Consider the following 13,508-nt stretch of genomic DNA (forward strand, 5'->3'; position numbering starts at 1 on the left):
TTCCTTCCAAGGAGTAAGCGCCTTTGAATTTCATGGCTGCAGTCACCATCTGTAGTGATTTTGGAGCCCAGAAAAATAAAGTCTGACACTGTTTCCACTGTTTCCCCATCTATTTCCCATGAAGTGATGGGACCGGATGCCATGATCTTCGTTTTCTGAATGTTGAGCTTTAAGCCAACTTTTTCACTCTCCACTTTCACTTTCATCAAGAGGCTTTTGAGTTCCTCTTCACTTTCTGCCATAAGGGTGGTATCATCTGCATATCTGAGGTGATTGATATTTCTCCTGGCAATCTTGATTCCAGCTTGTGCTTCTTCCAGCCCAGCATTTCTCATAATGTACTCTGCATAGAAGTTAAATAAGCAGGGTGACAATATACAGCCTTGACGTACTCCTTTTCCTGTTTGGAACCAGTCTGTTGTTCCATGTCCAGTTCTAACTGTTGCTTCCTGACCTGCATACAAATTTCTCAAGAGGCAGATCAGGTGGTCTGGTATTCCCATCTCTTTCAGAATTTTCCACAGTTTATTGTGATCCACACAGTCAGAGGCTTTGACATAGTCAATAAAGCAGAAATAGATGTTTTTCTGGAACTCTCTTGCTTTTTCCATGATCCAGCGGATGTTGGCAATTTGATCTCTGGTTCCTCTGCCTTTTCTAAAACCAGCTTGAACATCTGGAATTTCACGGTTCACATATTGCTGAAGCCTGGCTTGGAGAATTTTGATCATTCCTTTACTAGCGTGTGAGATGAGTGCAGTTGTGCGGTAGTTTGAGCATTCTTTGACATTGCCTTTCTTTGGGATTGGAATGAAAACTGACCTTTTCCAGTCCTGTGGGCACTGCTGAGTTTTCCAAACTTGCTGGCATATTGAGTGCAGCACTTTCATAGCATCATCTTTCAGGATTTAGAATAGCTCAACTGGAATTCTGTCACCTCCACTAGCTTTGTTCGTAGTGATGCTTTCTAAGGCCCACTTGACTTCACATTCCAGGATGTCTGGCTCTAGGTGAGTGATCACACCATCGGGATTATCTGGGTCGTGAAGATCTTTTTTGTACAGTTCTTCTGTGTATTCTTGCCATCTCTTCTTAATATCTTCTGCTTCTGTTAGGTCCATACCATTTCTGCCTTTATCGAGCCCATCTTTGCATGAAATGTTCCTTTGGTATCTTTGATTTTCTTGAAGAGATCTCTAGTCTTTCCCATTCTGTTGTTTTCCTCTATTTCTTTGCATTGATCGCTGAAGAAGGCTGTCTTATCTCTCCTTGCTATTCTTTGGAACTCTGCATTCAGATGTTTATATCTTTCCTTTTCTCCTTTGCTTTTCGCTTCTCTTCTTTTCACAGCTATTTGTAAGGCCTCCCCCGACAGCCATCTTGCTTTTTTGCATTTCTTTTCCATGGGGGTGGTCTTGATCCCTGTCTCCTGTACAATGTCACGAACCTCCGTACATAGTTCATCAGGCACTCTGTCTATCAGATCTAGTCCCTTAAATCTATTTTTCACTTCCACTGTATAATCATAAGGGATTTGATTTAGGTCATACCTGAATGGTCTAGTGGTTTTCCCTACTTTCTTCAATTTAAGTCTGAATTTGGCAATAAGGAGTTCAAGGTCTGATCCACAGTCAGCTCCTGGTCTTGTTTTTGCTGACTGTATAGAGCTTCTCCATCTTTGGCTGCAAAGAATATAATCAATCTGATTTTGGTGTTGACCATCTGGTGATGTCCATGTATAGAGTCTTCTCTTGTGTTGTTGGAAGAGGGTGTTTGTTATGACCAGTGCATTTTCTTGGCAAAACTCTATTAGTCTTTGCCCTGCTTCATTCCATATTCCAAGGCCAAATTTGCCTGTTACTCCAAGGAGTAAGCGTCTTTTAATTTCATGGCTGCAATCACCATCTGCAGTGATTTTGGAGCCCAGAAAAATAAAGTCAGCCACTGTTTCCACTGTTTCCCCATCTATTTGCCATGATGGTGCTAGTGATAAAGAATCCTCCTGCCAATGCAGGAGATTTAAGAGATGTAGGTTCAATCCCTGGGTCAGGAAGATCCCCTGGAGTAAGAAATGACAACCCACTTCAGTATTCTTGCCTGGAGGATCCCAGGGACAGAGGAACCTGGCAGGCTACAGTCCATGGCGTCATGAGAAGTTGAACATGACTGCAGCAACTTAGCATGCATATATTCAGCCAGGAAGAGGCAGAGTCAGGCTTTGAGCCCTGGTAGTCTGGCTCTAGAGTCTGCACTCTTTTTTTCATATTGTTTCTTCCAGATGTAGAGCGTCAGAGTTTGCACTTGAGAAATACACATAAGTTAACTAGGCTGCTTCTGGAATTCATCTTATGCCTACCTTTTTAATCTCCAAGCCTACCAATCCATTCAATACGCATGTCAGATTAATTTTTCTTAGAATGCTCTTATTGTGTCTCTTCTCAGAAACTTCTGTGGAACCATATTTCCCATAGAACTAAATTTTGACTCTCTGGCCTGGGATTCACAGATTTCCATAGTCTCCTTCAACTTGCCTTTCCAACAGGTTTTCATCTCCTGTTTCTTCCCATGTCCCAGCCAGATGGACACACTCAATGATTCTGGCCCCTGCCTTGTTTTTCCTCCAGGTACAGAGGAGCTCTTTTCTCCCTCATATTTCAGCTGCTATTTGAAGTCCACCTCCCCCGCTAGCCTTGCCTGATCGCTCAACATGTTTTTTTTATTGGTTCACTGGTACCCTGTGCTGGCTACATCACTAATTTCACTTTTAATAAAATATTTCTGGGACTTGATCATTTACTTTTTGGATGGGTCTCCCCTGCCTCTCCTAATAAAACTGAGGTGGTTAAACTTGTATTCTCCTGTAGGGTCATTCTAATAAATTTTGCTACTTGGGTAATATATAATTGGAATGGAATCTTCGAATATCTTTCTTTCCTTCAAATACCACTTTCCCTCCTCCTCTTTTTCTGTCTCTTTTAGCACTCCATTCTCAAGTCTAATGGAATGGGTGGTGTTTTATAAAGGTTGATGGGAAAGAAACATCTTTTAAAAGACATTCCTACTCTGCATTCTGCAGTAATTTATAATCTTGAGAGAGGTTTCTACATTCTTTTGCTAGATCTGCTCTTTTCCTCCCGTATTCTTTGTATATTATTAGAGTGGTATCTTGTTTTTACCTGGCACAGAATATTTTCTCCTCTATTGATTTCATAATCAGGTCTTAAATTCACAATCTTTGCCAGGCTGCACTTAATATGTGATTATTTTTCTGTCTTATAGTCTCAGCAAATCTCAAAATCTAGTTAGTGGGGCTAGAATGAATATTTTTGTCATTCCTTTCTTGAAAATAAAATCATTTGACCAACCCTTCATCATCTCTTCACCCTTGCTCTGTAGTGGACCAGCCCTCCATCATTTCTTCACTCTTGTTCTGTAGCGTATGTTTCATTCTGCCATAGTAAGAAGGGGACCTCAGGATCTCCTCCCCAGGGTTTCTCTCTACTGAGATGTTTGGGGAATCCTACCTGGACCTGGTTTGAGGCTATACACATGGATCTTGTCTTGTTCTATGAACAACAGTATGGAGGGAATTTCTTGTTCTTGATGCCAGATGGGGGTGGGTCCAAGTTGAGATTATATCTCCATATTCTCTCATTCCCAAAGTTGAAGTAATGGGTTTTGAACCTAAATAAGGTGGTGTTAGTTGCTCAGTCGTGTCTGACTCTTTGCAACCCCGTGGACTATAGCCCGCCAGGCTCTTCCGTCCATGAGATTCTCCAGGCAGGAATACTGAGGTGGGTTGCCATTTCCTACTCCAGGGAAATAAGATGGGAGCTGAAAATATCAGTGCATTGAATGCTGCTATCTTTGTTAAGTTATTCACTCCCCATTCACTTTTTGGGTTTCTTTAGCTTAACTATGAGTGTGGGAAGAGGGACTCTCATGTCCCCTCTTCTAGAGTTAAGTTGGCAGCTTTTCAGTTTGAGAGGTTGTCTGGCCAAGTGGTCAAGAGAACTAACAGGTGAGTCAGACAGACTCGCTGTTACATTTCTAGCTGTTCCAACCTAGAAAAAGTACCCAACCTCAGGTTGCAAGTGTATAAAACGGGATAGACAGACTCAGTACTTGACTCTGACATTGTGATGGCCACTATTCCAGTTCCTGAATATATGTGCATGTGTGTGTGTGCTGAGTTGTGTCCAACTCTTTGTGACTCCCATGCACTCTACCCACCAGGAATTTTCCATGGAATTCTCCAGGCAAGAATACTGGAGTGGGTTGCCATTCCCTACTCCAGGGGATCTTCCTGACCCAGGGATGGAACCTGAGTCTGCTGTGTCTCCTTCACTGGCAGGTGGATTCTTTACCACTAGCACCACCTGGGAAGCCCATTCATTTGTGTATCAGTACATAATCAAACCCCCAGTCATGTGTATACTGGTCCCCTGGTTTACTTTTATAGCTTTTGAAAAGCAGCATGACCTTTCCTTTTCTATCATTTCCTTGCAGGCACCATTGATAGACATCACATGCTTGAAAGAACCTTTAGCCTTTGGCTGCTTGATTTTCAGCACAGGTTGGATGTTGTGGGACTTCTTATCTATCTTCCTTAGAACATCTGGTTCAGCAATCGCTCAATCTTTTGATTTGGTATTTGAGGAATGTGCTCTGGTGAGGCTCAGATACTAAAGAGTGTCATCTGTGTACATTCTTCAACAGTTGCAGTTCTGGAAAGCGAGCACCTAAATTCTTTCCTCAAAAGGGAGGCCCCAAATCAGAATTTTCTGCAGATGAAAAATCATGCAGCATAATAGAAGTGACTTTGGAGTTAGATGTGGCTTTCATTCTAGGTGACATGGGCAGTGTTATGAGACTAAATCTCAGTTTTTACATATGTGAAGTGGGGGTAACAGTATTAACATTTTCATAGGGTGGTTGTGTTAGTAAATGAGATAGTGCAGGTAAAGCAGTTAGTACAGTGCCTGGAGAATGATAATTGCTGAAAAGTAGTAACTATTTAAAATTATTTAGCCTTTTTAAAAAGTCAGACAAAATTTGAAAAATAAAAGACATAAATCACTAAAAAGAGTATGTAAGTTTGCATGTGCAAATTAGCATCTGTTCATCAGAAAGTTCTAGTAATTAAACCATGGAGTGACAGCAGGTAACACAAATGTCAAGGTCATCTTGTTGAATTTGCTGGTTTCACATGACAGCAGAGTCCCAAATTGTTTTGGTGACTTTAGCAGGGTGAAGTTTGGGGCAAATTCTCTGGATTCTCTCTGTCTTAGAAAGCAGATGAGGAGATAAAGTGGGGAGATGGGGAAGAGTGTGTGGGCCATGGTTTATAAAGGTTTGACTTCTACAGTTGCATATGTGTGTGTGCATGAGACAGAGAGAGAGAAGCAGAGCACTTGTGAGGCTGTATGTATGAAACAGGGTATGTGAGATAGTATTTATGAGAGTGTGAGAGCAAGTGTGCAAGAGAGTGTGAGAGAGTGTCCATTTGAGTGTGAGTGGAGAGAGAGGCTGTTTGTGTGTGGAATGTCTTGGGTTTGGGGGTAAACAGTGCAAACAGTGCCTGCTAATTTCTTCTCCTTATTAGATTCTAAGAGGAAAACTTTAAGGCAGAAAGAATACACTCATTCCTGGTGAAGAGAGACTTTGGCATCTAACCCTGTGCTATGATACAGTTTAAGGGGAATAAGTAGAAGTTCTATCACAAGAAGATGAGTGCTTGGTGACAATGAGTGGGTTTGACATCATGGAGGTAGAGTGAGCCCTGTTATTCTGTGTGGTGCTTTGATGCTGTAGATCTTGGAGGCAGGAACGCTTAGGTGTAAATCTTATGTGAGTTCTTGCAGAGCTAGAGGAATTGAATTCCTTTGATGACAATTACCTCTTAGCTAGAGGAAGTATTATATAGGCCACTTTTCAAAAATGTTTTTAAAAATTGCATGCAAAACAGTTATGATTTTTAACAACAGTTGCAATTTCTAAATGTCAGATCATTTAGATTTGACTATCAAACAGTAAAGCACGAGAATTAGTGGTTTACTAAGTATGGTTGAAGATAGCCGGCTTGAATCACACAGATTCACTTTTACATAGAGATATATTTCAGTAGTGAATACAACAGTGCTACACAGTCCATGATCCACAGTTGGTTGAGTCCTTGAACCCTCAGGGTGGACTATAAATCATGCTTAGATTAACCCCTATATTGTTCAAGGGTCAGATGTATATCAATTTTGAAAACCATTAATTTGAAATGCAAGTATAAGAAAAATGGATTCAAATTAGATAACCAAGGACCTACTGTATGTCATAGGAAAATATACTCAGTATCTTGTAATAACCTATAATGGAAGAAAATATAAAAAATAATGTATATATTTATATAGATGTATAAATCACTTTGCTGTACATCTGAAACTATTACAACATTGTAAATCAATTATATTCAATAAAAATTTTAAAAAGAAAAAATAGCATATCTCTTTAAAAAAAAGAAAAATAGATTCAGGCTTAACTTTGAATTTCTCCTTTCTCTTCTCCTTCTCTGTCATTAAAGGCCAGTAAGGGTATTAGTCACTGGGAGTGGTCACCTCTTCTAATTTTATGCTACTTCAAGTTGCTAATGTAGCTTGATGAGGTTGTTTCTAGGGGGAAGAATTCTTGTCTTTTGACATTGATATGATTAATAGAAACCAAAGCAGTGAGATTTTTCTTGCTGATGTTTATAGGTGAGGGTTAATGATAGTAAGAAGGCATTTGCCTTCCCTGGAAAATGGTAAAATACATATATTTCTATTTTATTTTCTTTCCTAGCTTATTCGTTTTGGTTTAAGTAACCAGCTGGTCGTTGCTTTCAAAGAAGAAAACACTGCTGCTTTTAAGCACCTGTTTTTGAAAGGATATTCTGGTTCAGATGAAGATGATTACAGCTGCAGTGTGTATACCCAAGAGGACACATATGACAGCATCTTTTTTGCTATTAATCAGGCAAGTCTTTTGTTGTGAATTATTAATATCTAAACTTGAAGAATATATTGATACTTGACCTTGACCTGTTGTCTTAGCAAAAAAAAATTATGCATATATTCTGGTATATATAACATATTAAGATATATAACATGTTCTAATTTAAAATTTTGCATCAGTTCAGTTCAGTCGCTCAGTCATGTCCGACTCTTTGCGACCCCGTGAATCGCAGCACGCCAGGCCTCCCTGTCCATCACCAACTCCCGGAGTTCACTCAAACTCACGTCCATCGAGTCGGTGATGCCATCCAGCCATCTCATCCCATCATCCCCTTCTCCTCCTGCCCCCAATCCCTCCCAGCATCAGAGTCTTATCCAATGAGTCAATTATTCGCATGAGGTGGCCAAAGTATTGGAGTTTCAGCTTTAGTATCACTCCTTCCAAAGAACACCCAGGACAAAAAGTGTTTATTGCTATTTCTGTAGCTACATTTCCATACAATAGATTTTGCCTATTTAAATTTTTGTTTTTTAAGATTTATATTTGTATTTATCCCTTCCCACCCACTTCTATTGGGAGATTACATTATCCCAGATCAGATAGCCAAATAGCTAAAAACAGGCTTATATTCTCAGAAGGTTTGATGAATGAGAGATCAAATCTAAGATTCTAAGTCTCAATTTTGGTATTTTATCATTAATAAGCTTAGCTGAGCCCTGAGAATATGGAGTAGGACATGACATATCTAGGCAGTATTGAGAAACCAGATTGGTAGGCCTGAAGAAAGTGTTTAAAGGAGAGAAATACTTATTCTTTCATTCATCCATTTACTCAACCCATAAATATTTTGTTACCTATTATGTACCAGGTACCATTCAACACACTGGGGATACATCATGAATAAAAGAGACAAAACCCCTGTCCTTATAGAACTTAATGCTAGAGGGGAGAGCCAGGCAAATGAAAAGAAGTGAAATAGTACTAGATGTTGATTCTTTGAAACACCACCCCACCAAAAACAAATGAACAAAACAAAGTATATTGAGAACAAAACTAAATTCACTGCTAACAGTAGTAACAGAGGTGCTCTGTTGACTTGACTAATAGTCAGGGTGCTCCTTGACTATTTTCCATAGGGTGCAGAGTGCAAACTCCAGATATAGATTTTGAAGTCTGGTTTAAGGCAGGTCTTTCAGTGTGAGGGGAGCTTGATAAGAATTGGGTAAAGGTCCTCATAAAATAGTTTAGGATTGGTGGATATAGCAATCCTATATCCCCAAACCCCTGTGAGGGTTTGGGGGAGGTATTCAAAGAGTCTTGGAAGTTGTTAGACTGAATCTTCAAATCGGTCATTTGTTTGAGGTTTTTCAATGTTTCTGAAATAAACAATACAGTTATTGTTTTTTAAGTTCCTGGGGAAAAGTTTCCTGGAATAATAAATCCATGTTAATAAAGATAGTTGTTGTTCAGTCGCTAAGTTGTATGTGACTCTTTGCAACCCCATGGACTGCAGCACACCAGGCTTCCCTGTCCTTCACCTATGTCCTGGAGTTTGCTCAAATTCTTGTCCATTGAGTTGGTGACACCATCTCATCCTTTGTCACCCCCTTCTCCTCCTGCCCTCAGTCTTTCTCAGCACCAGGGTCTTTTCCAATGAGTTGGCTCTTCACATCAGGTGGCCAAAGTACTGAAGCTTCAGTTTCAGCATCAGTCCTTCCAATGAATATTCAGGGTTGATTTCCTTGATTCAGAGTTGACTGGTTTGATCTCCTTGCTGTCCAAGGGACTCTCAAGAGTCTTCTCCAAGACCACAATTCAAAAGCACCAGTTCTTTGGTGAGATGGGGGCCAGTAAAACCCTGTTAGTGCAGATAGGCAGATGGGAAAGCTGTGTTAATATAAGCTGTGGGTCTAGATGGCTTGGGTCCTCAGAGGTATGTCGAAAATGATAACTGGAATAAAGCAGGGGAGGAGACTGGACTGCCTGTTGATGCCTGTATTTTAGAGATAGATGTTTATAATTTTTATTGGGTGATAAGGACAGGCCTCCTGGAGGCAATAATATTTGCATAAGGTCTGAAGTGAACCTTGCAGATAGATAACCTGGGCTTCTAGGCAAAGGCCACATCAAAGGCCCCAGGCGGGAGTGTGCCTTGAGAGTTCCAGGAACTGCCTGGAGGCCCACATGGCTTGGGAGGTGGTGGGTGGAGCCAGTGGCCGGTAGTGGGCTAGGAGGTCAGAGAGATAGTAGTTGGCTCTGAGTAGTTGGGAACCTCTGTCCACGTGTTTACTTTAGTTTCAGGTACTGTGGGGGCAGTATGTTTTTACTCAACCCAAGAAAATTACCTTGTAGTATTTTACTTTTGGGGATTTCTGTTCAGGAATATGAGACAAACAAACAAAAAAAGTTAAATGTATGTTCCATGTGTTGTAACTTCTGATGAAACTTGTTAGGCTCATAAGTATTTTTATTTAACTATTTTTAATAGTTTCATCGGCTAAGGAACTTATCTCTGGGAACCCTTGGTTATGGAGAAAGTGAAGACAACAGGATTGCTTTAAAAGTCTGTAAGCAGCATTACAAGAAAGGGACCATGTTTCCTTCTAATGAGACACTGAATATTGACAGCGACATTGAAATAGGTAACGCAATGGTAATTTCATTCTATGCCTTTATCATCTTGTGTGTTAAGAATGAAATATACCCTCGTGCACAGGCAACCCAAATGAAACCACTCAGCTAATCTATTTGAGGCTTTAACATTTGCCTGCCAAGAGCTTTGGCTCAGAAAACTGTGGGTCTGCTGTGATTGGAACAAGAACATTTCTGGATCTTTTTGGTGCAACTCAAGATTGTTGGGTTTAGGGTAAATGCACAGGTGTTTCCTATTTAAGTTTTTCTCTCCATGATGGGGTGATTAGGCTTTTTGGAAAAAAAAAAAAAAAATGAGTCTGTATTTGTTAAATGACATTTAAAATGTTTGGTATGCTTGCTTTTTCATGCCCAGTCCTTCAGTCATGTCTGATTCTTTGAGATCCTATGGACTGTAGCCCTCTAGGCTCCTCTGTCCATGGGATTTTCCAGGCAAGAATACTGAAGTGGATCATTTGTTAAATATATTGCTGCTGCTGCTGCTGCTGCTAAGTCGCCTCAGTGGTGTCCAACTCTGTGCGACCCCATAGACGGCAGCCCACCAGGCTCCCCCATCCCGGGGATTCTCCAGGCAAGAACACTTGAGTGGGTTGCCATTTCCTTCTCCAATGCAGGAAAGTGAAAAGTGAAAGTGAAGTCGCTCAGTCCTGTCCAACTCTTAGCGACCCCATGGACTGCAGCCTACCAGGCTCCTCTGTCCATGGCATTTGCCAGGCAAGAGTACTGGAGTAGGGTGCCATTGCCTTCTCCAGTTAAATATATTAATGCTCTTAAAGGAGAATTGTGATTAATAACTCATTTTCTCTGGAGACCGTTTGGCAAAAGTTAACATCTCATTAAGTAGAATTGTTTTGTGACATGCTATTAAGGATTTAAAAGCATACCGTATATAAATGCAAAGTATTTGACTTGAGGCTCTGGAGGTTTTGTCATTCATTCAACAAACTTCTGGTGCACAACTTTCACACCTCAGGCATTCGTAGGGTTAGGGTTGCAGAGATAATCTGTCATGGCTCCTCAGTAAGCTAACAGGTCAGGAATCAGGGTCCTAGTAGCAGAGTAAATTTGGAGTCGTTTTATTAAAAAGAGAGCTTCATTGTTCATTTGCCCATATTTCCTGTAACTCGATTTTAAGGTGTCTTGGTAATATAATAGAGGGACATGCGTATAAAACAAAGGTTCTCATGCTTTTTTTCCAGCAGGCTATCTGTTTAGAATCTTTAATGAGGAAATGTGACCAGTCCTCTTGCCTCTAAAACAAACAGCCCCAAGCCAGCACTGTCACGTTGCTTCCAGAGACCCATCAATAGCTAGTTCTGTGGTCAGCAGCCTTATCTTATTGCCTCGCAGGATCTTCTTGGAGAAGGAAATGGCAACCCACTCCAGTATTCTTGCCTGGAGAATCCCAGGGACAGAGGAGCCTGGTGGGCTGCCGTCTATGGGGTTGCACAGAGTCGGACACGACTGAAGCGACTTAGCAGCAGCAGCAGCAGCACAGGATCTGCTATCCTGAGAGCTGTTTTGTAGTCAGTCTGCAGGGGCTGATCCAGTTTCACCCTGAATCTTTTTCCTGAGCTCTCAGCTGTGCTCCCTGCCTTGGGCAGTTCCTGTAACTGTGATGAGTACTGAGAGGTGGAGCTGAAAGCTTGTCCAGTGACCCTCTGCTTACAGTAAACTACTAGCCACCTGTCCTTTTAAAAATGAGACTTAATTGGATCATATGACTGTTTTCCAGTGATTCATATGTTGTTTTCCTCAATTGATTTTTCTTAGAAAAATGATTAAAGAAATGTGGCCAAGTAGGTATCAGTGGCTAGGTGAGACAGTGCAGAAAGCAGGATTTATTCCCAGACTATCAGACAGGGGTGTTCTTGGTCACTTCCTTTCTATCATATGGACCATTTTTAACCAAATAGAAGTTGGTTATTAATTTGACTTTAAGAGACTGCTGAAGCCAGCCAATTGTATCTTTTGACTTATTAAAAATAACTTGTCAAAGAGAACTTTTTGATGTATCTATTCAAAAGGTGTAAAAATATTCTTAAAAACACTTGATACTGGGTTTTCGATTTTCTGGTCTTAGGCACGTTGGAGGAAGCCTGCAGACAGTATAAATAGGGATTGAGTTTGACTTGATTGGTGTGGTGTTACAGTTTAAGTAGGTGAATTAGCAGAAGCTGTCCTAGATGACTTATTTATGAATTTTGCAGTGCCTTTCCGATTAAGAGGAGCACCCTTCAGTGTGCTCAGGGCAGAGATCTGTCCTGCACTGCTTTCCTGGTGGGTTTATGTTTAGCTGCATGACTGATAGAACAGTTCAAACTAAGGGTTTCCCTTAATTCATGCTGAGGGTATATACCCCTGTCTGTTCTAGACATACCGCTTTACAATTCAGCTTCACTGGAGACTGTTGTGAATCCTGTTAAAATAACTATTTTTTACAACATTTAGATGGGTATCATTCTAATACGGTGCTTCTCTTTGTATACTGCAAATTTTGAATTTCTTAAGTTGTCCTTTCCACATGTTCCTAGCGTGAAACATTATGACCACTTCAGCATTAGCCCCTGTCATTTTAAGAACATATCCATTCCACCCTCCCTTTGTCTCTGGGAGGGTTGTTGTTCCATCTGCTCGAGTGTTCTGCCCTGTAAATGAGAAGCATTTGAAAGATGAGGCTGCTACTCCAATACCAGTTTGTTCTGTTTGAGGTTTGATGTTTTTTTTTTTTACTTAGGGCTTTTGCCATCAGTTCTTAGGTTTTGCTGCCACCAAGTGTGTGACTATAGCATAAGGTAAGGCAGATTCCAGAGTTCTTAGTGTGTGTGTGAATAAAGTGTAACTCTATTATCACAACGAAAGAATCTGAATAATCAAGTAGACTTTTATAAGGCAAATTTTACAGATAGTATAACACTAACATATACTGCCACATTTCTCTGAATCTAAGATGTCATCAATTTTAAAAAAGAGTCATCGGTTTTAGAAACAATTGAAAGTGACAAAAATTAATATCTTAGAATGAATGAAACACAGGAGAAAAAGACCTAGGATAGTATATCTGGCACACAGATTTTTAGCATATTACTCCTCCTTTCAGAATATTGTCATTTACTCAGATCAGTTTAATTTAAATGTTATTTTTTCCTCTTCCTTTAGAATAAGAATGTTAGAGGTAGAAGGGCCTTAAATATCCTCAGTTTGAATTTCACTTTACAATTGAGGAAACTGAGGCTCAGTCAGACTTGGTGATGCCGTGATTTAGTGACCAAGGGTCTTTGCTTCTCCAAGCCCAGTGACATGGAGCTCACCTGGGAGCTTGTGAGACAGGCAGAATCTCAGGGCCCCTTAGAGCTGCTGAGTCTACATTTCCGTCTTAACAAGATCTCTGAATGATATGTACACACATCAAACTTGGGAAGTACTGGCTTCGTACTCCCCAGCTGAAGGCCTTTGACTTCGCGCAGATCTCTCTCTTACCAACTTCACACATTTTCTACCATCCATCACCATCAGCCTTCAGCGCACCCTGCACACGCTAGGACCCCTTTGCCCCTCAGTATGCTATGCTCTGCTGTGCTTCGTCTCCCAGTCGTGTCTGACTCTTTGCGACACTATGGACCTCCAGGCTCCTCTGTCCATGGGGATTCTCCAGGCAAGAATACTGGAGTGGGCTGCCATGCTCTCCTCCAGGGGATCTTCCAGACCTAGGGATCTATCCCAGGTCTCCCGCATTGAAGGCAGATTCTTTACTAGCTGAGCTAACAGGGAAGCCCCACTCATCAGCATGTTCCCTTACAAAAGCCGCTTGGGCAGGCGCTTGCCTTTTTCACTTCTTTCTCTCCTGGATCCTCCCAACCGTCACCAGGGTC

General features: G+C 41.0%; 1 protein-coding gene across 3 annotated transcripts in view; it reads left to right on the forward strand.

Annotated features, from left to right (window-relative positions):
- Nucleotides 1-13,508, forward strand: part of MCOLN2 (mucolipin TRP cation channel 2) — a 64,065-nt gene that overhangs the window by 19,001 nt on the left and 31,556 nt on the right. For all 3 annotated transcript variants that reach the window (XM_061411410.1, XM_061411412.1, XM_061411413.1), the window contains exons 3-4: nucleotides 6,832-7,005; nucleotides 9,473-9,626. In XM_061411410.1, coding sequence (XP_061267394.1) covers nucleotides 6,832-7,005; nucleotides 9,473-9,626 — 328 coding nt within the window. The remainder of the gene's footprint in view (nucleotides 1-6,831; nucleotides 7,006-9,472; nucleotides 9,627-13,508) is intronic.

This window comes from Bos javanicus, chromosome 3 (assembly GCF_032452875.1).
Source record: "Bos javanicus breed banteng chromosome 3, ARS-OSU_banteng_1.0, whole genome shotgun sequence".
Classification (NCBI taxonomy): domain Eukaryota; kingdom Metazoa; phylum Chordata; class Mammalia; order Artiodactyla; family Bovidae; genus Bos; species Bos javanicus.